At 41.0% G+C, this 23674-nt stretch overlaps 1 protein-coding gene across 7 annotated transcripts in view; it reads left to right on the top strand.

Moving 5' to 3' along the window:
- Positions 1 to 23674, top strand: part of rbm33a (RNA binding motif protein 33a) — a 31602-nt gene that overhangs the window by 214 nt on the left and 7714 nt on the right. For 2 of the 7 annotated variants that reach the window (XM_037757383.1, XM_037757378.1), the window contains exons 2-16: positions 4632 to 4710; positions 5438 to 5486; positions 5897 to 5970; positions 6115 to 6418; positions 8630 to 8764; positions 9952 to 10120; positions 10271 to 10494; positions 11882 to 12203; positions 13246 to 13307; positions 16729 to 16858; positions 17269 to 17639; positions 18230 to 18493; positions 18704 to 18988; positions 20164 to 20967; positions 23475 to 23654. In XM_037757383.1, the coding sequence (XP_037613311.1) occupies positions 4632 to 4710; positions 5438 to 5486; positions 5897 to 5970; positions 6115 to 6418; positions 8630 to 8764; positions 9952 to 10120; positions 10271 to 10494; positions 11882 to 12203; positions 13246 to 13307; positions 16729 to 16858; positions 17269 to 17639; positions 18230 to 18493; positions 18704 to 18988; positions 20164 to 20967; positions 23475 to 23654 (3452 nt within the window). Of the gene's footprint in view, positions 1 to 4631; positions 4711 to 5437; positions 5487 to 5894; positions 5971 to 6114; positions 6419 to 8629; positions 8765 to 9951; positions 10121 to 10270; positions 10495 to 11881; positions 12204 to 13245; positions 13308 to 16728; positions 16859 to 17268; positions 17640 to 18229; positions 18494 to 18703; positions 18989 to 20163; positions 20968 to 23474; positions 23655 to 23674 lie in introns of those variants that run through there. The other 5 variants (XM_037757382.1, XM_037757380.1, XM_037757381.1 and 2 more) reach the window with 5 other exon arrangements.

Genomic DNA, 23674 nt, shown 5'->3' with positions numbered 1-23674 from the left:
GTGTTGTCGACAATGCTAAAGTTAACTTAGCATTGTAGCTAATGTAGCTAAGCTAACCAGGCTGTGTTGACTGTAGGCCGCATACTAAACCTCTGTTTTTGTAAACTAAAAGATAGATTAGCTTCACATTGAGTAAACATTTAACACTCTTTGGTTATAAACATAAATAAAATCAAGTTAAAGCTAACACTAGCATTAGCTTGTGAGCTAACACTAGCATTCACATGATATAGCGGCTAGCTTATTTTAGCGTAATTTGTGCCATTTATAAAAGTGTTTATTTGCTTATCCACGATTATATCAACTATTATTATCCACAGCTTATTAACTGTAGGTTAAATTACGAGCTAACTTAAGCTTTTAATGTTTTAATCTTAAGTTTTCCGGCTGTGTGTGCTAACATTGTAAGCTAATTTAGCTTTGTACCAATCATCATAACATCACTTGAGTGACTGATCCAGAGTCTTGCGTCTGGTTTGCCATATTACAATTACTCTTGAAGTGTTAACTTTGATAAAATTGTGATGTTTTGGGGGGATAATGTTCTCCATAATGTCAGGTGTTTTGGGCTCAAATGCAAGCTAACATTAGCATTTCTGGTAGAAGCTATCCAATTACGCACAAGGCAATCGTGTTTCTTAGAAAGACTTTAACTTAACAAACGTTGCAGTATCTGACATAACTGGTAGTCATAGTCTTTTATTGTTTGTCCTTGTCGCCAGGGTTGGGTGCATGGGGACACCAGTATATGACGCAGTTTACGCGGTGCTTTTATTCCACATTTGCGTTTGGGCTGTAGTGACTATCAGAAGGTACTTAGCATGATAATTATACTCAAAGTCTATACAGGTGACTTGATGTGGTGAAATACATGCACCAGGCCTGTTTAGCACACATTAGCTCACCACAAGTGGCATTACTGGGGAAGAGATACAAGCAAATATGCCCATATAACTAATATCTTTCTGTATTGTTCTGTGATTAACAACATATCCAGGCAAGAAAATATTCTAATATTTACATCATGCATTGGCTTTTCTCTCAAACTCTAAATTAACCAGTTACTGATTACCACCTGAATGCAAACACTTGGTAAATATGGCTTGGTCTTCTGATATTGCTAAATACTCCCAATTGTTCTGTGATTAACAACATATCCAGGCTGAAAAGCCACTGCATGATGTAAATATTGGAATCTTGCTTACAGCCTGCATATGTTGTTAATCACTGAACAATGCAGAAAGATGTTAGTTGTATGGGCACACTTGCTTGTACCAACATATCAACATATGCAGGCTTGCTTGGTAAATATTGCTTGGTCTTCTGATATTTTGCCAAATACTCAAATTGTGTCTGCAAAATGTCAGAAGACCAAGCAATATTTACAGAGTGTTTGCATTCAGGTGATAATCAGTAACTGGTTAATTTAGAGTTTGAGAGAAAAGCCACAATGCATGATGTAAATATTGGAATATTTTCTTGCTTACAGCCTGGATATGTTGTTATGTTGTTACAAGCAAGTGTGCCCGTATAACTAATATCTTTCTGTATTGTCCTGTGATTAACAACATATACAGGTTGTAAATATTGGAATATTTTCTTGCTTGCAGCCTGGATATGTTGTTAATCACAGGACAATACAGAAAGATATTAGTTACAAGCAAGTGTGCCCATATAACTAATATCTTTCTGTATTATCCTCTGAAAATACGTGCAACAGAAAGATGCATTTCCTAGCTATTTTTGTAATCGGGCAGCTTCATCAGCCTGTTATGTCTGAGTAGGTATTGAGTAACTCAAGAGAGCTTCAAGTGCTGTTGTTATCAAATGTTAGACCAACAGTTTTGTGTATGTATGGGGACACCAGTATATGACGCAGTGTTTTATTCCACATTTGCCTTTTGACTTTTTTAATCAGTGTTTGGGCTGTACTGAATATCAGAAGGTACTTAGCATGATAATTATACTCAAAGTCTATACAGGTGACTTGATGTGGTGAAATACATGCACCAGGCCTGTTTAGCACACATTAGCTCACCAAAAGTGGCATTACTGGGGAAGAGATACAAGCAAATATGCCCATATAACTAATATCTTTCTGTATTGTCCTGTGATTAACAACATATCCAGGCAAGAAAATATTCCAATATTTACATCATGCATTGGCTTTTCCCTCAAACTCTAAATTAACCAGTTACTGATTACCACCTGAATGCAAACACTTGGTAAATATGGCTTGGTCTTCTGATATTTGCCAAATACTCCCAAATTTGTCTGCAAAATACGTGCAACAGAAGGATGCATTTCCTAGCTATTTTTGTAATGGGGCAGCTTCATCAGCCTGTCATGTCTGAGTAGGTATTGAGTAACTCAAGAGAGCTTCAAGTGCAGAGACTGAAATGTTAGACCAACAGTTTAAACTTAATCTTGGCCACATCCACAACCTTATTTTGAAGCCAGTAATATGTCTGTTTCATGGAAGACATGTCGCAGTAGCAGAAAAGCACAAGTCTAAATAATAAAATTAATGATGGCTGAATTTTATTTAGTTGCTTTGGTTTTATGCACATGGTATTGTGCATGCTGGCTCACTGTAACAGTGTCATAGCTTAAAATCTCAGCATGCTTTCTGTAGAAACCTGCATGCTGTCTCCTATGTGGGTGTACATGCACTGCCACAACAGTTATTGTGTACATACAAGCCTCACTCTTGTCCATCTGGGTGCTGTGGACACATCTATAGCAAGCACATGGGTAGAAGAAGAAAGCAGGAAAAGCTGCATGTGATGGTTCTTTATTCAAACTTTTTTTTACAGTGGCTTTTTCGCCACTGTGCTCGTGTGTTGTATTCTACTTGCTTCCTTCTTCTTCTCGTCTTTATAACGTTGGTTATCTGATTATCTGTGTGTTTTTGAAGGATGCAGATGAGGAAGTGAATTAACCAATCATTAAAGCCTTGTTTATTCTTGCGCAAGACACTTGGCGTGCAAGGTGTGAGCACGCACAAAGACGTTTATGCTCCGTGCTGTGTTTGTTGTAGTATTCTCCAAAACGCCAAGGGGAGCTTACAAACAAAACATTCTGTGAAGAAGCAAGACAAGAGTTACTGGAAGATTATATCAGATCATATCTCATATAAAATATTCATGGACATACTTTATCACCTTTATACAATCCCTGTAAAAAAAGGAGTCAATTATTTAGAACAACAAATGTATTATAATGAAACAAAGGTTAATAGGTTAAATATCCTGAAAACGATTTGATTTGGCTTGTAAAATATTTACTCAAATGTAGATTTTTAAGATCCCCTTTTTAATCGCTTTTAAAATGAATAGGTCATCTTTCTAAACTCCTGAGATATTTATAGTAAAATAATTTAATTATTTTACTTCTTAATTTAAACAATTAGATTTTTTTTCAGTATTTGTGGCACTCATGTCTGAAAAGCCCTCAGGCAGTGGGCGCCTAGTGAGGATCACAACCAAGAGCCGCAACCCCTTGCAGAGCCATCATGCTTTACGCAAAATACATGTAATTTTTGGCTCGTGCACCCTCGTGCTGGGGACAATATGGCAGCATAAACCTTGTTTAACCGGGAGCTGTGTGCAGGTTTGCGGGTGCCCATACAAACACGCAGAGCCTAGCACGAGAAGCTACAGGCCTTACTGTGACATTTGAATAGAATGAAGCTGTTGTTAATGGTGGTAATAACACTTGTTTTTCCAACTATGACAAGTCAAGCTGTGAATAAGGCCTATGTCCAGATGCAAGCAGACCCAGGATATAAACTGAGGAATTAAATCACAAAGCCAGTGTCTCTCCAATCAGCTTTGTTAGGGCAAATGGTGCAGAGTTATTGTCGGACCCATCCTAGATATACATTTTTTTTAGGTTGTTACTGCTTACAATAACAAACTGTTATTATATGAAATATCTTCTTGGGGAATGTCTATGGTGTCATCTTTCTGGTTATTCCTCACATTTTTTCTTGGAAGACGTGTAACTCTGAGGGAATTGAGGGTTGCCCTTTGCCTGATCTTTTCTCCCAGTATCTGCGCTCCCTTTGGTAGAGCCAGTGTGCCAAATATTATGTTGTGGCAAGATTGGGAAAACCTATTAAAACTGAGTGCATGGGAAACATGAGGCAGAAGGATTGTTGTTGATTTGTATCAGCTGATGATCAAACAGTAGCAGGAGGTGTGGCAGGTGCTGTGATAACAAATTCTTATTGAGGATTAAGTTGATAACTAGAAACAGATAAATATCTGGTTGAATTCTGAACACTTAAACCTATACAACTATACTTTAGTAAAAAACTTTAGTTTCATGTATAATAAATAATACAATACCTTTCTATTTGGATTCAGCCATGAGAAAGATGTGTTTACTTGTCTCTACTGTATACCATGCTATTGGTATACAGGCATTTGTGTACTTGCTGCACGAGTTGTTGATTCAGCTTGGCATGAGGGGCATGGCAATCTGAATCAACAATTTGGTGTGCTAATATTCTCGGTACATTTCGAATTGTGCAAGCCAGTAGGACAGACTGATATCAAGCTTTGAGGATGGTGAATATTATTAGCATAGTCCATTGCTCTGTAAACAAAATTGCTTTTCTTTTGCAGATTTTGACTTTGATGAATATGACAAACCTGGTGCTGAGCGGTCACGCAGGAGGAGAGGTGAAGATGACGATCTAGAGAGGTAACTCATCTTCTCAAGTTCTAATTTCTCTACAAGAAGAGTACTGTAATGTATGAGATTCACACCCTGCTAAGGTAGTCAAATTCAAGAGGGGTTGAATGCAGCATAATAATCTTATTTTCCCACAAACAAAACATCCCTATACTGTGAAAACCATGCATCTACAAAACATCAACTTTTTAGGTTTTAAGAAAAACAACTGTTTTTTCAGCTTTCTGACATTTTTTCAGATAATTCAATGAATGCCATAATGTATTTAGCTTAAGAAGTAGTAGTAGTAATAATTTTCTCATCCTTTAAAGGAATGCTGAATCCTTCAGTTTATTTGTATCCATATGTACTAACTACTAATACACAAACTACTTCGTAAGGTCACAAAAATAGGGTTCTGGCAGAATAACAGCGACAGAGACAGTGATGAACACTTAAATCAGTCATACACAGTCAATAACCCTCTAACACCAAAATATCTGCTGTTGCTGTTATAGATTATAATTGACAGTTCTTAATGCACATTTTTTTTTACCCTTTGTTTTGGTCTTTGGGTACTGTTTAACGGTTGAGAGTGGTCACACACAAAGAAAGCACTTGATATACCTCCCTGGGACGTATAGTGAAAACAAGCACTTTATTATCGTAGAAAAACATTATTTGTGAATAGAAATAACACTCTGCACTATTATCTGACTCCGCTAACCTGTTATTGGTTGTTGTTTTTCCCTAAAAGTGATTTGGAAGAGGATTTGTTGGGGGAGGATTGGCTGTCAGGAAAAAAGGTAAGATAATACAAACTCTCACACTTTTGTTTATGTTGATTTGGTGCCAGAAAAACACTTGGCTTGTCAGTGTGGTTTCTCTGCTTACAAGCAGGAAACGGAAAATAATGTCCAAAACATTGAGTGTTGGTGTTGGTAGAACATTTAGAAAATAGAAGTGGACAGTTGACTTGGAGCAGGTGGCTCCTCCGCGGGGGGATCTGTTGATGTGAACCAGGAGGAAGTACAGTGGACAAAAAAGAGCTGTGTTGACCTGCCCAGATTGCCTTCACCACATGGGAATAGAGCATCCTTTGGGGTTGGAGGTGGTCCCCTGCCCCCACGCCTCACACACGGACAAACACACAACTGAGGAAGAGTAAAATAGTATTTTAAAGCACACCATAATGTTTATTTTATTTGTGTTTTAGAATCCCTCAGAAATGTCAGATGAAGAGCTGAATGATGACCTTCTACAAAGTGATGAGGAAGATGTAAATATAAGGTAAGCTAATGACATAAGTGTGTGACAAGTTTTTTTAATGATTTCATTTATAAAGTTAACAAAGCTAAGATCCAAATTTTGCACATTTTACCATCATACTTCATTTCTGTTTTCTGCTAAGTCCCCATGTTTGTTTGTTTTCAGCGGTCAGGGTGTGAGCCTCAATGCCACATACAGCTTGGGCGCATCCTATGGCCAGCAGGAAAACACGCAGGAAGCAGACTACACAGATGACGTTGTGAACCTGGGTGCAGAAGGGGATGTAGGAGGGGAGCGTTACCAGCAAGAGGGGGTAGAGGTGTACACACAGGAATACAGCCAAGACAACAACACAGAGATGCCTGAAGACCAAATGGATTACACCGGAGAGCTAGCTGAGGGTGACGATGGCTACCAGGATGAAGTGCTAGACATCCAAATCAATGAGCCCTTAGATGGTGAATTTCAAGTGAGTTCTCACATTTGCTTACTCACACATAAAAAGCTTGCGGTTGCACACACAAACACACACACACACACACATACATCCTCCCACTCCCCTTTCTATCCAACTCTATTGTATCCAAGAGATGATATCAGTTTTCTTGTCTCGGTAAGGGGACAGTCAGGATTGAAAATCTATTCAGGAGAAGGAGATGTTGGTTGGCGTTTTTGGGCAGAAGAGGATTAGATTCATTATCACTTCCTGCCAGTTAATTTCTCCATCTTGCTGACAAAGTTTGTGTTGACAGCTTGTTTGGCATGAGGTAATGCTCTGCTGTCGCCTCCAAATCCCCATGCTATTGTGACCTTGGGCCCTGTATCTTTGGGGGAGTAAGGAGCTGCTTTGTGTCGGGGAGATGTGCTGCCAATCGGCGGAGGTTAATGTGGGGGGCTTTTATCTCAGGCTTTAGACTGGATCTGATAAAGTCTCATGCAGGTGAAAAGATTATTGACCTTCCTGAGGACACCCCATACAGTTTTCTAATGATTGATGCGAGTTTCCCTTTTATTCGTTTCCCTTCCCTCTTAGCCAGGACTAAGAGGATCAAAGATAAGACCAGATCCATGTGCAAATGTCCGTTATGGTCCATTTACCAAGGTGTGATGGTGTTTGGCATCTGACAGAGATATATTGGCCTACCTCCTTTCTCCAAACAAAGATAAGACGTTGACCTTCTTACTGAGGGTGTGCGGCACAAGTGGATTCCTATTTTGGATGTGTATTTGTATTATGTGTATGTGTAATAACTGTTTACAAGGTCACTAAACAGCCTGGCCGTGACATTTTGCTCACCATGGTATTCATTGAGTACTATGTGGAACAGTTTAAAGGATTAAGCTGTTGTGTTCCCTTGGGGCGGCCTGTCCATCCGTCTGGTTTGCTGAAAGTGTTTTTTTTTCTGCATTAAATATGTGCTGCTGTTTGGCAGGTTAATGGAGCGTAACACCAAACACCATGGTGTGACCTACAGTCTGACCTTATTTAGCGATGAGTTTTTGTTAGAGGGTGTTATGCAGATAGAATGACTAGCAACTCCCATATAGGGCCGCAACTAACGATTATTTTCATTGTCGATTAATCTGTCGATATATATATTCTCGGTTAATCGATCAGTTGTTTGATCTATAAAATGTTGATTAGTGTTTCCCAAAGCCCAAGATGACATCCTGAAATATCTTGTTTTGTCCACAACTCAAAGATATTCAGTTTACTGTCATAGAGGAGTAAAGAAACCAGAAAATATTCACATTTAAGAAGCTGGAATCAGAGAATTGACTTGTTTTTTGTTTAAAAAAAAAAATTCTATTAATTTAATAGTTGACAACTAATCAGTGAATCGAATTATTGTTGCAGCTAATCTCCTACACCAGTAGTAAGAGGTTGTTAGTTTTCTGGAATGACTGACTGTGTATTTAGGATTATATGAAATGATTGCATCATGACTTGAAGTGAATTTTTCTTATGGAGTGGCAAAAAAAAAAGATTTGTCATCTCCCAGAATGTTTATGTCTGTGCGATGTTTTTGGCATGCAGTCATGAATTTACTGTGCGGCCAATAACGGAGCGATTTGCGAGGAGTCAGTCAATGATATTTTCACCATCATTGAACTGGGGAGGAGTGCTTTTATCCGTGCCTGCATTTCTGTATATCATGTCAAACATTTACATCTCATTGAATTTCAAATGCTGTCAGGAATAGTAATGAAGCCTTGCTCCCACTGTTATGGTAATTTGGGTTCGGAGGGGGGGTTACATGGTGTCTCCCAAAAATCCTCTCCATAACATTTTAATGTTTGCCTTCATGCTCTGTATGATTTTTGACCTTTTTTATAAGAAAGATAAAATTTCTATCCGTCTAAATTACAGATACGCACAAGTATATCATCATTAAGCCCACTTGTATTTATTTAGCCATTCAAATTGGATAAAAAAAATGTGTACATCCATATTTCATTAAATGTGCTCTTGGATGTCAGCTGCTTTATATATATATATATATTTGCTGTACATCATGACAGCATCACACAGCATAAATAGATGTTTTCATTTACAGCAGAGACACTTAGAGATGGTTTTCCAGCAATGGCTGAAACACAGTCGGCCATTGCTGATCCTTATCGAAGCGTTGTTACCACTTAAACTAATCAATACGTATTATCCATGTGATCTTTAAAGGATGATGAATACCAAACCTCTTATGATGATGGGCGTCTGGGTGAGCATGGAGTCCAACAGGAGGAGGTCCCCGAGGAGCAGGAAGAGCAGGAGGAGCAGGAAGAGGAGGAGGAAGACACAGCCGAGGGCTCTCAGGTCTGTATGATGACACCCCCTCAAACAACACATTACACTCTTTGTTGCTATAGATGGAATCTGCTGTTGAAACCCAGCAAAGAGGGTGCAGTAGGGATGTCACGGTACCAGAAATCTAGTAGTCGATACCAATACCAGTGAATTTCCACGATTCTCGATATCAAAGTCGATACCACAATAAAAAAACCCAACAACAATAAATCCCACGTAATTCAACACATACTCTTTTATTAAAAACATTTGAACATTATAAAAAACAGGCATGTAGCCTTTAAGTAATAAATACAAAGAATTGACCCATTTTGTTCATTTTGGCGTATCAGCGGCATGCTATCAATCGATAGTCAGACGACGGACACTACATACTGACCATGAACGCATCTGGTCCGTCATCTCAGAGTAGTAGGAGCAGAAGGCAGAGGATTTATTGTCGAAGTGAAAAGCAAACGCACCTATTTGGCAATGTTTCACGGTTAATCTCAATGCCATAAGGGAACCATAATGTTAATGAGGTAATCGCCTCGAGGTGGATGGAGCTGTCACAGCAGGTGTGCACGGAGCAGCGGCGCCAGGTAGACCCCCGCAGCAAAAGCACTACCGGAGAGGCCAGACACACCGCCACCCGACAGTAAAGATCAGAGTCAGCGCTCTGCACATATTGACCGTCATCTTTTCTTGTAAAATGTCCGGTGTAATCGGTAACAAAGGTGTTGTCACAAGTTTATTAACCGGTGGGAAAATTTTCCTCACTGTCACATCCCTGCCAACGACCATTACAGGCATCGTACGGTACATTCGGTACTGTAGAAAAAGAGTACCGTCACTTTTTTAAAATTTTGGCATTGACTTGGTACCGAAGTATCGGTTCTTGTGACATCCCTAGGGTGCAGATAGTTAACCATTTATTAATTTTCTTACTCTTCATCATAGCTCAGTGTGTGAACATAGGGATATGTAGTTATATGGTGCATTCAAAGCATTTTTGGCATTTTTTCTTAAAAAAGCTGCTTAAACTATATATTGATTATTAAAATTGCGGCAGATAAAAAGTCTTTGGATCAACTAATGAATTAATTGGCTAATTGTTTCAGCGTCAGAGGAGAGTTTGTGATGCACTGTAAACCATGATGACGTTAGATTGTAAAACATTGTGACTTCTGGTTTTAACTTCTGAAAAATGTCCTCAGATTGAAAATGAAGCTGGGCCTGAAGAAGAAACAAAGGAGGAATCGGACGAGGAGGATGAGGAAGATGAACAATCTGGTCGCATACGGTTCAAATCTGAGAGAAAGGATGGCGCTGTTGTGCGGTTGGCTGATGCAGGCAGTAACCGGAGGAATATCCCAGAAACACTAGGTACAAATTATTCCTTCGTTCACTAACAACCAGAGTGAATTCTCAAATATTTTCTGATTTTATGTAGTTTTACATTACTATGAACTTGAACCTGTATTTTATACCAAGTTTTTCCAGACGGTTAATGTACACGTGCTCTGTTTTCATTAGAACTGTCAGAGAAGGCGAAGCAAGATTTGATGGAGTTTGAGGAACAAGAACGGCAAAAGAGACAAAACCGATACGGATACGGAGGCCGAGGCATGCGAGGAGGAATGCGAGGAGGCAGAGGAAGAGGAGGCTTCCCACCTTTCGGAATGATGGATTTTAGAGGAGGAAACAGAGGAAGAATGATTGACCACAGGATCCCCCTGATGGGACACATGGGCATGCAGGTAAGCCATTATACAGTCATCCACCTGAACACTTTTAAAGGGATAATCCTTTTGGCTACACTGAGTAACTCATCACACTCCTCTTGAAGAGTAGCTAAAGAGAGCTTCACTGGATAAGATGATTTAAAAGGGCTTGACTTTTTACCTTCTTGTAAAACACGTGTTTTATTCGCTGCTGCTCTCTTCACTATCTAAGACCTCCAAAGCCATGGTCGTTTACGCATGACAAAAGTCAAAGCGCTCTGCTCCCCCGTATCTATGTTGATATATGGATTATAGCAAATCATCTGGCAGTAGTCCATTTAGACAGTGTTACACAAAATTAAATTTGTTCTTTGCCCAGGATTTAGTTTCTTGTGGGCTTTCATTATTAGATATCACTCCAAGCATTTAATCCTTTGATTTACATGGTTCATCAGTTCATACAAGACCTTTTGAAGGTCTAGGGGAAAAAGTTACTTCGAACATGTAACCTAAATAAAAAGAACTAGTGATGATCTTCAGTAACACAGTGGAAGGTTATCAGATTTCAGAGCTGGGTAAGGTGTAGTTGTTACCATAATCACTTCCTGTTAATCGTGACGTACCACATTTCTATTTTTTATGTTATTCTTTTATTTGATCACTGAATGAAATTATTCATTTTAACAAGGCTACATCGTATAAAAGTGCACAGAAACAAAACTATTGTACATGAATAATAAATATTGTGTTAAAGCGATTGTTCTCAAGGCTACGTTACATTTCACTCCAGCTCTCATTATTATTTTTTTTTAATTCAATGATAATAGGCTGTGAAATTCAAAAACAAAACATCAACGCTGGAAATGAATATTTAATGACAGATGGACGACACGCCAACACCACAAACATTGGGCTGACTGCTGTTAATGAGCTTGTACTTTTTACAACATACTGTATGTTTAACCACTTGAGTAATTTGGTCACTGGCATGTTTGTTTATTTGTTTGTTTGGTAGTTTAAACGGATAGACTGGCCAATTATCAAGCACACTGTTGAAACTTCACTTGACGATATAATTATTGTTGATTTATCATTTGGTGCATCCCTGCTTGATATATTCTCTATATATATACAGCTGACTTTTTTCTTCTTAAAGGCTGTAGCTCACTTTAAATATATATATAGTGATCCCACCAAGGTTACCTTATGTTTTATGTCACTTTTACAAATTATTTTATCGTCAGGGGAGCCTTGCATTAACTTATTTTATGATATCATCTTCAATCTTGCCTGTGAATTGACTTGTTGGTGTGTCATTGCATGGCTGCAAGCAGTGATATCAGAGCCTTCTCAGAAATAAATGTGTTTTGACAGGTTGTTTTGGTTTTCCCTCCTCTCCGTTTCCCCATCTCTTTCCAATTAGCAGCCATCCTCCCGAATGCCTCTTCCTCATCAGCCCCATCAGCAGCAACTGCACTCCCAGCAGCAGCACCACCCTTCACGTCCAAGAGGTCCTCCTCCCTTCCAGGACCACGGGCGCCCGCTGGCCCAGCAGCCCCTTCAGCCCCTCATCCCTCCACACATGACTCACCGCTCCCCACCGTTGCGGCCCCAGTTGGAGCCGCCACGACTGATGAATTCCCCGCCACCCAACTTCCCTCAGCATCACCAGCAGCAGCCTCCACAGCCCAAAAACATCCACATTAACCCCCATTTCAGAGGGCCCACGTCATCCTCTGTACAAGGTAGGTTCATTATATACTTAGAATTATAACTAATCGATTAATCGTATCCAGACTGTGTAAGATGAGTAGAGCCAAAGTCATCCTACGTATAATACTAACATGTATTTACATTATGAAGGCAAATAAAAATGCAATAAATGTTTTTATTTTAAAAAATGATTTCTTTAAATTTCATAATCTAAATTCTGAGAATGAAAATCATAATTTTTTAATTTAATCCGAATGTGTGTAGCCCTAGTTAAACAGCAAGATGCTCGGTTAAGGTGTACGCTATGGCTGGCAGTTATCCTTACACTGTCCTGAAAGGTGTCTGGATTAGAATGTCATTTTGTTGTTTGGTTGAATGACAAGTGAATAGCTCTCTCAGCCAGTAATGGGTTTATCCTCCATTTTTCTTCTGGCGGCATCACCATTTCATTCCCTGAGATGGGTTTATCTGGCCTGTCTGTCCAGGCCAAGATTGAAATTTTGTTAGTAAAGCATGTTAGCGTGTGTCTGTGTGTGTGTGTGTGCTAGTGCGCATGGGGTTTCGGTTTTGCTCCTGAGAGGAAGACGTGTTCTGGAAAATCAGGGATTGCCTGTGGTTATGATTAAGTGTGTGTGTGCATGTGTTTGTATATATATATGTCTGTTTATTTATTTATATATTCATTTAAATGAATGTTTTCCAGTTGTAGATGTTGACATTAAATTACGGTAACCCTTATTTTGAAGCAGTATGCCAGCAATATGAAAATCCAGTTCATTGAATTATATTGTGCCAAATGTTGTCAAACAGAAAATGTCTTATTCATCTCTATTGGTTGAGTTTGGCAATTTCTTCTCGTGTATTTGATATTTCCTTGAGCTCTCTGGTCCGTAGCTGTGTAAAGATGTGAGGAACATGTATGTCTGTGTAACAGCCTTTAGCATGGAGATGTTTAATGGGCTCCTCCTTTCTACTATCACCACCCTCTCTCTGCCTACTGCCCCTCATTTTCATTTTCTCCCCCTCCTCCATCCACCCTCCTTTCTCTTGCTCTCTCTCTCTCTCTCATTGCAGTGCCCTTGATGCCTCCTGCTCAGAGCCAGCCCAGACCTGCTGTGGGTCCTCAGAGGTTCCCTGTGAGTAGCAGCTGCTCCTCTCCCTCCCTTTCGCCTCACTTTCTCTCCCTCTCCACACGGTTAGCGTCCCTTTTTGTGAGGGCAATATCATTACGGCAATTAGACCGCCTGCCCTGGCCAAATACTGTTAAAGCAAATCTGTAAACACCGATATGAGTCTGGCTGCACAACTGGAAATGCGTGATAGGGGCTTTAGGCGGTAGACTTTTGGAGGTCGAGGCTGCAGTGGCGGGACTTAGTTAGCAACTCTTCATGGATGGGCTGGGGCTCAGACTAGCCAGCTTGGCACATAATGGAATTGTGAAACCAGGATATACTGCCAGTTAAAATTCACTTTCCACAAGTTTGTGTCCCAAAGGCACGGAGACCTTTTTTGAACGGTATTTGAATTAATGAAACATGCTGGTGGTTTGATGGGGCAGGGGTGAGCCTCTTGCCTTTTTGCAACCATATATTCCGAAGGCGGAATTTCACGTCAGAGAAAAGGGATCTTAAGTCAGTGATTTCCTGTAAGAAAAGGTCCTTTATTTCACTCACAAAGAACCCCTCCAAGGGATGACGGAAATGCCTTTAAAGTAATTACTGTATTGAGGGAAATGGCTCGACAGCCAAAGTGCCTTAAGTTACTCCGTCCTTCTAGTTAATGATGTCCAGGCATCAGGTGGTGCTGGTACTGACTGACATCTTCCTGGAAAGTGCATTTTATATGGATTTATGCAAATTAGCCATTGGAAAATAGCTGCATCCAATTGCATTCATGTGGATTTACAACCAGGTTGCCAAATGAGCCAGGCTTTCACATGGAGACAATCTTTGTCCAAAAAATGTATTTTTATTTACCTCTCTTCCAACCTTCAATGTCAGTATCGTGCAATTCCTGCTCCCCGAGGTCTTTGATTGTGCTAGATATTGATAGCACAGTAGCAGGGAGCTGTTTTGCCTCTTATCAGACAGTAGACGGTGGGGTTTGGAAGGGTATGCAGACAACTGGGCTGATGAATAGCATAGTGTTGGATTCCCCAGCTGTCAATCGCGTTTAGGCTGCCGTTGCCAAGGACACAATTTGAAATGCAGGTGACATAGCAGCCGGCAACATTCCATTTACCAGTGGGCACCTGATTACTCATGATTATCATACATTATCATCCCATCAAATTTAATTGTTAAAAGACCGGGCGAATGGGGGGTCATAGCCTCTAGTATTACTGCATTAAATTTTTGCTGGGGGAGACTGGTTTTGAAATATTAATCTCGGCGCCAATTAACGGTATTAGAATATTTAATCTGTTTGGATAATGACATTCATTTTAACCACGAAATAAAGATGCCACAATATTTGGAAATGTCAGTAAGGACTGTAATTTCCAGTAGTTATTACCTATATATATATATATATATACCTTTTTGAAATCTTTATTTCTTGTTGTGCATGTTGATAATCAAATTTAGAGATGCAACGATTAACCAATTAGTTGTCAACTATTAAATTAATCATCAGCTATTTTGATAATCGATTTCAAGATTCTTTATTTGTCATTTGTCAATTCCAACAAAGCAGTCATTGGCAATGAAAATCTTTGGTCTCAGATTCCTTCAACAATGCTCATAAAATATGTATATATAAAAGGCCGAATCACACAAGTAACAGCAAAATGGTAAATTTAGGCATAAAATAGTGCAGTTAAAATATAGGGCTTAAATATAAACATAAGTAAATATAAAATAGTAATGTAAATTTGTAATTTTGTTGAAGACAGTATTTCAGATGGGAAAACTGAATGTAAACAGGGTGTAGTATGTATATGATGTAATATATGTACACAGAGGTGTAAACAGGAATGGTAGTAGTAGTGGTAGGTAGTATGTATAGAGAAGTAGTAAATGTGTGTATATACAGTATATACACAGAGGTATAACAGTTTGTATAACAGTATGTAAAGTAAAAGTATATAAAGGTAAAATGATGAGCTCAGTAGCTCAAGAGTTCAGCAGTCTTATGGCCTGCGGGATGAAGCTGTCGGTTTGAGTAATTTTTTAAAGAAAAAACAAGTCACAATTCTCTGATTCCAGCTTCTTAAATGTGAATATTTTCTGGTTTCTTTACTCCTCTATGACAGTAAACTGAATAAATTCTAGTTGGCTACAAAATACGACAATTGAGGATGTCATCTTGGGCTTTGGGAAACAATTTTCTAAATTTTTATTTCTACATACATTTTAATCGACCAAACAACTAATCAATTAATCAAGAAAATAATCGACATATTATTCGACGATGAAAATAATTGTTAGTTGCAACCCTAATTAAATTCTTCCTTGGTGATAATTGGACGCAGTCACAGCTCCTTAACTCTCTTGTGAACAGTACCATATGCCAAAAACAAAGAATATGCTTCAGTGCCCACAGCATATATTGGTATTAGCTATAAGAAGTTAACATGAAAGCCAGAGACAAAGCATCTCTTTAAACCCAAATTTCCATTCTTTATTAAATACTTTGACATTTGGCCCCTCTCCATTATATTTGTCTTGGTTATCCCCTAGCATCAGTTACATATTGAGCAGCCCGCAGCCTGTTTATCAAGGATTAAAAGCGAGAGGATGAGCGGCGTTATTTGAGAGGTATTATATGGACACCAGAGTCCTCATTGTGCAAACCTGCCTGTCTGACCTTTTTAGAACGGTATGATTGCGCCCTCATTGTGATCCCCTGTCTTTGTAAGCCCCTTTGATTAACTTTCTGTTAAGCAAGTTTTTGGGACTCTGGCCTTCTAGCTTTCTAACACCTCTCCTCTCTAAATACCGCCACGCAGCAGTGGAATAAAGATGGATTAAGCCTTGATAGCATCTTAAGTAATTTACAATAGGCTTGGAGGAGGCAAGCAGCCCATTTGTGGAAGTGCCACGTGTTGAATAGCAGGTTAATTTTTCAACAGAGATGGATGTTTAAAAGAATAAAGGAGACAGTTATGAGGGGGATTCGAATTCCAAGGAGGGATTAAAGGGTTGTTATCTAGTTTTCCTTGGAAGATAGATTGGGAGTAATGCGCATGCAATGAGTAGAAATCTGTCGAACACACGTAGAGGTTGAAACAAAGGTAAGGGCACTTATCCCCTCCTGAAATACCCTTTCCTTGTTAGAGATGGGCTTTTAGAAGGTTTATCAACAAAGCCCCAAGTAGCATTAATGCAGGTTCGCTCACAAATTCAGGCCGAAGGGTTTCTTTTAATATTGGCATGCATATTGATGTTTACAACTCAAGATTCTGCGTCTTTTTAATGACCCTAGCCTTTCAATTACAAGCGCTCCCTGCCCGATGCAGTACTCCACAACAAATTCCCATTTTTCATTAGTTTAATTTGTTTGTCATTATTGAGTTCCCAGTATGGCCTATAATTCATGAGTTTTGTGTTTTCCCAGGGACCGGGAGACTTCCAGCAGCACATGTCTGGTAATTTTGGTCAGCCCCAGCGGCCCCCTCATCACATGGAGCCCTTTAGGAACCAGCCACCTCAAGGCCCACAAGACAGAGAGCCCCTCTTTATGGGAGGTGAGTCCCACACCCACCTTGGACGAAGGGTTACAAAGCTCTCTTGGCATATTTAATCCTATTCGACATCACCTCTGGCAGTATACCTACAGGGTACGCTGCTAGCTTTCTGGTGCAGCTCCATCAGCAGCACTCATGTTAAATGCATGTGTATATATATACATCTGAATGAGCTTTGGAAACTGCATTAAACATCTATATTTCCCATTTTTCATTCACAATGTAGAATTAAATACGACCCACTTTGTTGTACACTTTCACCTTGATAGAGTTGTCTGTTTTCGTTTCCCTTGCCATAACACTATACATCTGGAGAGGGAGTTACTGATGTATTGAAATTGGCTCGCAAGGCAAAAAACTGACATCTCTGTTGTGTTGTTTTTTGTTTGGTCTTCCTCGTGTGCACACAGAGCGCACAGAGTCAACACGGTTTCCAGGGCAGCACATGTTTGATCACCAGGGCCCAGCTCCTCTGATGAACAACCTCCACCAGCAGCAGCAGCAGCAGCAGCAGCTGCCCGGCCAGGGCCACATGGGCTTCGGCCCGCCAGGACCAGCCTTCAACCAGCCGGGCCAGGGTCCGCTAGGACTTTTTCCGAGAGAACCCCCAAGACCCAACATCCCTCCCCACCAAGGTCATCAGGGGATGGTCGGCTTGAATCAACAAGGTGGCCCCCCCAACCAGCCCAGACCTTTCATGGGCCCTCGTCAGCCGTTTGGCCAGCAGGGGAACCTTTTCCCCCCTCCACAAGTCCAATTTGGGATGCAGGTACGACTAAGAGTAAGTGATTTAAGCCAGTAGATGTATGTTGTGCTTCTCTGTAGTTCCTCCCATATTGTTTCTTGAATTTGCTTACTAAATATGGTAATTTTATTTGAATATCATAATGTTTTTTTTTGTTGCATCCTCTCTTACCTGTAACAAATCTTGTAAAGGAGCCTGGCAAACAATTCACATGCTTTGTCTGCCATGAATGTATGAATTTTTGTCAGCTTTGCTTAGATTATTAAAATAGCTGTGGCAAGAGCAATGACTAGACAAGTACTGTACACATGAATAAACTAGACTAGTTATCATATTCACTTCTACTGAAGCGTTAAGGAAAAAGACTCCTGTCTGTCTGCCACCTCTTTTGTCAAGAGACATAGACAAGAGCTCCCTCTAGTGATTGAATCACTATTGTTGTACTGCTAGGTAGATACTTGAGGATACCAGTTGGAGGTTAATTATAGGCAGGAATTGCCTCATTTAATGTTGAGATAAGTGTTCATAAGAAGTAATAATTGCTGTTAAAAATCACATGAATATTTAACATTATATGTAATCATTATATAGCATTATATGTTTCCCTTCATTCTCTGATATTTCAGGGCTTAATGCACGGCCCTCCTGTCTCCCAGATTCCACATCACGAGCCCTTACAATCCCATCAGCCCATGCACCAGCAGCAGCAACATCATAGGCAGGAGATACCCCATCATCAGCAGCAACATCTAAATGTCAATGAGCCTCGCCCCATGATGCACCATGGCCAGAATCCCTTCCATCAACAGCAGGCGCATGGTAGCCCCAGGCAGATGACTCCCCGCCCTCAGAACCCCCAACAGCGCAACATGTCCAACAGGCAGAGGATGGTGAGAGATTAACATATCAGCTCATCTATTTTCTGCTCAAACTGATGAAAGGCAGTAAAATGGGGTCATTCTAATTACTGTATACTGTCAGCACCTCTCCTCAATAAACAAAAAAAGAGTGTGTGAATAATGAATATAACTAAATGCATATATTAAGATCAGATTGATTGTAAATAAAACATAAATGTTTGTATTGTGCCCTTTCTTTAGAACACACCCATCTCTAAGCAAATGCAGCAGCGCAACAGCAACCTCCGGGAGCTCCCGGTAGCACCTGGCAACACAAACATGAACAGTAACCGCCCCGCCGCCAACGTTAGGCCTGTTGCCAAGGCAACACAGGGGGTGCGTCCCGGGCAGAACACTCAGCTGGTGCCTGACGGTGGCAGAGGAAGAGGCCAAGTTGCTGCCAAGATCGAATCACAGCCTGGAGGAGCAGGCAGGACAGTGGTTCGCAAGGAAATCCCAAGCACGCCGTCCAGCACGGCACCACAGGTCAGCTATTTAACAAAAAAAGCAAAACAAAGGAATGGTATCATGTCATTATGGCACAATGGACACATTATTTCAGATAAATGTTTATTCATTTTTTTTTTATAGGGCTGTCAATCGATTCAAATATTTAATCACGATTAATTGCAAATTAATTGCACATTTTGTATCTGTTCAAAATGTACCTTAAAGGGAGATTTGTCAAGTATTTGATGCTCTAATCAACATGGGAGTGGGCAAATGTGCTTGCTTTATGCAAATGTATGCATATATTTATTATTGGAAATCAATTAACAACACAAAACAATGACAAATATTGTCCAGAAGCCCTCACAGGTACTGCATTTAGCATAACAAATATGCTCAAATCATAACATGGCAAACTGCAGCCCCACAGCAACAAACGTCAGTGTGTCAGTGTGTCAGTGTGCTGACTTGACTATGACTTGCCCCAAACTGCATGTGATTATCATAAAGTGGGCATGTCTGTAAAGGGGAGACTCGTGGGTACCCATAGAACCCATTTACATTCATATATCTTGAGGTCAGAGGTCAAGGGACACCTTGAAAATGGCCATGCCAGTTTTTCCTCGCCAAAATTTAGCGTAAATTTGGAGCGTTGTTGAGCCTCCTTCCCGACAAGCTAGTATGACATGGCTGGTACAAATGGATTCCTTAGGTTTTCTAGTTTCATATGATGCCAGTATCTTCACTCTTGCTTTAAAACACTACAACCTAAAAATTGAAAGTTGCACTAAATGTGTGTTAAAGAAATTAGTGGCGTTAAAACAAATTTGCGTTAACGCGCTATTAGTTAACTTTGAAAGCTTTAGTTTTTTATTAATATCCTTCGGAAATGGTGGTGTAAACCATGAGTATTTGTTTCCTGCTAAATTTCCAGTGACTCAGAAATTGTAAGCTTGGCCGTGCTTATTAGTGTGCTGAGAAAGACCCCCATTTATTAAAAGCCCAATCATAAGGTTGTTAATGACAGCAGTCTCATTCCATTGGAAAGACCAGATCAATACTATTGCATTTTTCTCTTGGGGTTTTGCCTTTGATTACATCTGAGTGTCAGGCCAAGTAATATGGTGCAAATAGGACACAGTGGCTCACAGCTCCCTTTCCAGTAAGCGGAGACAGGTGGTCATATTGTCAGTTTGTGTTTTGTGCCACAGAACCCTGATGAGGATGAGGAGACACGGCAGTACCGTCTGAAGATTGAGGAGCAGAAGCGTCTGAGAGAGGAGATCCTGAAGAGAAAGGAGATGCGACGGCAGATGCAGGCTGGCGTCAGGAAGAAAGAGCTGCTGGACAGGCTCAACGCCCAGTCTCCGAGCCAAGGCCCAGTTCCTGCACACATTCAACCCTCACCACAAAATCAGCAAATGCCCCACCCTGTACAACAGCTACAACATCAACAACAACAACAACAACAACAACAACCACCACCTCCGCAACTACAGCAGCAACAACAGGAACAAAGACAGCAGCAACAACTGCAGCTACAACAGCAGAGACAGTTGCCTCAGAGACCACAACAATCATTAAATCAATCATTAAGGAATCCTAATCAAGCCACCCCCATCCCTCCCAACGGCAGTCCTCAGATCCCTAGCCCACGTCCCAATGTTAAGACACGGCTGCAGATGGTAAAAGGTGGCTCCCAGCAGCAGCAGACCCCTGGGCCTGTTCCAGACCAGCAATGGAGGCCGCCTCAACAAATTCAGCAGCTGCAACAACAACAGCAAAGGAACAATGCTGTGCAGAACCTAAACCGGCCTGGTGCTCCGATCCAGTCCAGTCAGGTCCCCCAAAAGATCATACCTGTGACTCCCTCTGTGGGCCCTGGCCAGGCTCCGGCTCCGACTCAAGGACCTAAACCCGGGGCTAAAAGAACTGTGATGCAGCGAGCCAAGAATTCTGGTTTCGAAGGCCAGCAGGTGCCACAGAAAGTCAGAGTCGTCAAACTTTCAGGAGCGGTGAGCATTTAATTTTTTATCCAACACCTTCTTCTGTGTTTCGGTCCGACATTTATTTGATCCTCTTCAACAGATTTCACCCACGAGGGAAACGACAGTTTTGAAGTGAAATGCCACTGATTGGCTTCACACTGTCTATTTTGTAATCCAAAAGATATCTAACCTATGGGAATGACAAGGTGATGTCTGTGTCATTTTGGTAAAATTGATCTGTTAAGAGTTTCCTCTCTTAAGCTTTGGGAACTGGTATTTAAGACACAACGCACATCTTACCTTTAGAACACAGAAAGGCATTAAAGAGAGCAGTATGACATTTATCTGTAGAGTTGGGGACACTTCATCACTGCTCTTAAAGGTTGATATCCTCTTTTAAGGGCAGAAGAGTATTCTTTCAAAGATAGAGGGTAAAACAAGAATGACAGTAACACCAACAAGTCCAGAATTACCACTGCCGGCTATTTTATACTCGCTTGATAAGTTACTGCTGCAGCCTTAATTACACATTAATCTTTATTGAATAACCACAAAGGCATGCATGTTAAACATTCATACTTGTCACTGATGAGACGTGTTGGTGGGATGTGATAGTATTTTGAAATAAGCCGCTTTCCGACTCCATCCCAGAGGATCAAGCCACAGAGCCAAAATCGCAGGCTGGCTGCAGATGAAGATAACTGGGTGTCAGTGCGTTAATGGAAACCTGCGCAGAGCTATCTGATGTAGCGCATCTTGGAGAAAAAAGAGGAGTGGGATGTGAGGTGGAGAAGGAGAGATGGAAACAGAAAGAAACAGCTAAGGCCGTAGTGAAAAGAAGATTGTCTAGATGCTCCCTCTTCCACATTGTTCTGCTGTCATCAGCGGGCTCTTGACAATGTTATCTCCTCCCTTCTCTTTTTTTCTTGCTCTCTCTCTTCCTCTGTCATCCCTCGGTTGCTTTTTCCCATCAACCCATCTCTCAGGTGCGAGGCAACAAAAGAATGCCAATCCAAGACCCTTGTAATTAATCTTTTTTGGTTGAACGGGGAGGGGGGGCAACATAATACCTGTGTAAGAAAGTTGCCACTTTTGAGGATTTGGATTTGTATGGCTTAGGCACACAGATAAGAGGCAAATTATATTTTCATCAGGGATAATACAAAGCAGCGCAAGACACAAAAGCCGGGGAGGAGAGGGGTGTAAGGGGGATGGGGTACACATCGAGCTGCTGTCGTTCCAGTGTAATGCAGCTTAGCATTTGATGGGTGCAATCAGGAGCTGTGATTTCTATAGGAGGGATTAATCCATTTACTCTCAACTGGGGACAGGTCAGAGATATCGCCTCTTTTCTTCGCCTGTATTGATCTGTCACATCTCTCCGCAGAGTCGGGGAAGAGACGACCTTCAATTCTTCCCCGCATGTCAACAGAGTTGAGCTGTGACTTTATTTGATAATGAGACCATCACCTTGTTTGGTTGATCTTTATTCCCCACAGCATGTCTGATAGGGATCCAGCGCCAATGCTGGCACTTTTTTCCCTTTTGCTTTTGGAGATATGGCCTTGGTTTTTTCCCTGTTGTTCATAAACACTTTGCCTAAATGCTAAATGTGAATTAAGGATCGACCAGTTATCAGCTGCGATATTCAACATTTTTACGATTATGGGAATTGTTACTTTTTTAATCTCGTTGCCGATAAAATTAATTAATTAAAAAATGTGCTACTTTGTCTCGGATACAGCCGGATGACTGTAGTCCCCACTTTGTAGTCTCACTTAATGTCCCGCCCACAGCACTATCTGATTGGTTACACGTCACGGGTAATAGCCCATCACCACCACTGAAGGATACTGTTCGTCTGACGGTCAAAGCTGCTCTGGTGAGCGAGCGGAGCATTCACACCAGATCAGGCGTTGCGACGATTTTCCGCAGGGTTGTGCGGCGGTGGGGACAGTCACTGCATCTGCACGACAATTACTGTCTTTTGTTCCCGCATGGCTGGGTTGTACAGCTCTGGATCGCCAGTTTTCGTGATTGGCCACCACAGCGTGACGTTGGGTTGCGTTTTTCCAAAACTTGATTCTGTTTCTAGTTTTCCGCCGCATGGCGCTGCATTTTTCCTGGCACCCCCTGCAGCAGCCCAAACGCACTATCCCTATTCCAAACGAATTGGGAGGACTTGCGTTTTCGCCACACTGCCAGATGTGGAGTGAATGCAGCCTAAGACAGCAGATATTGCTGAAGTTGCAATAAACGTCACAATCTTCTACTTCACTGATAAACCACAGAATTTTAAATTAATGAAACATGCTTACAGGCATTTAAACTAAGTTTTGTGTTGGAGTTTGTGTTATTCTCGATTTTGATTCTAAGATTTTTTCCTTGATTACTAATAATGGGTATCGGCTCTGGAAAAAAACAAACATATTGGTTGATCGGTATTGTGAATAGGATTGTGATGCCTGCAGATGAATGGAGTTAAAGGAATTTTGTGTTCTAAATTAGTGTTGTTGTCCATCATCCCTATGCAGAGTGGAAAGGGGCCAGTGGCAGCCGGCAGCCCAGTGCCGCAACAAGGCACCTGGCCGGCAACCCCGCCCAACGAGGCTGTGCAGAGGAAGGTTACCATGACGGGGCAGCAGCAGCAACAGGGACCAGGCGCAACACCACCGGCTGGCCGAGGGGTCGTGGGCAACCCACAGCAAAACAGGGTATGTCATAAATGAACACA

This window comes from Sebastes umbrosus, chromosome 21 (genome assembly GCF_015220745.1).
Source record: "Sebastes umbrosus isolate fSebUmb1 chromosome 21, fSebUmb1.pri, whole genome shotgun sequence".
NCBI lineage: Eukaryota > Metazoa > Chordata > Actinopteri > Perciformes > Sebastidae > Sebastes > Sebastes umbrosus.
This window is presented reverse-complemented; position numbering and strand designations above follow the sequence as displayed.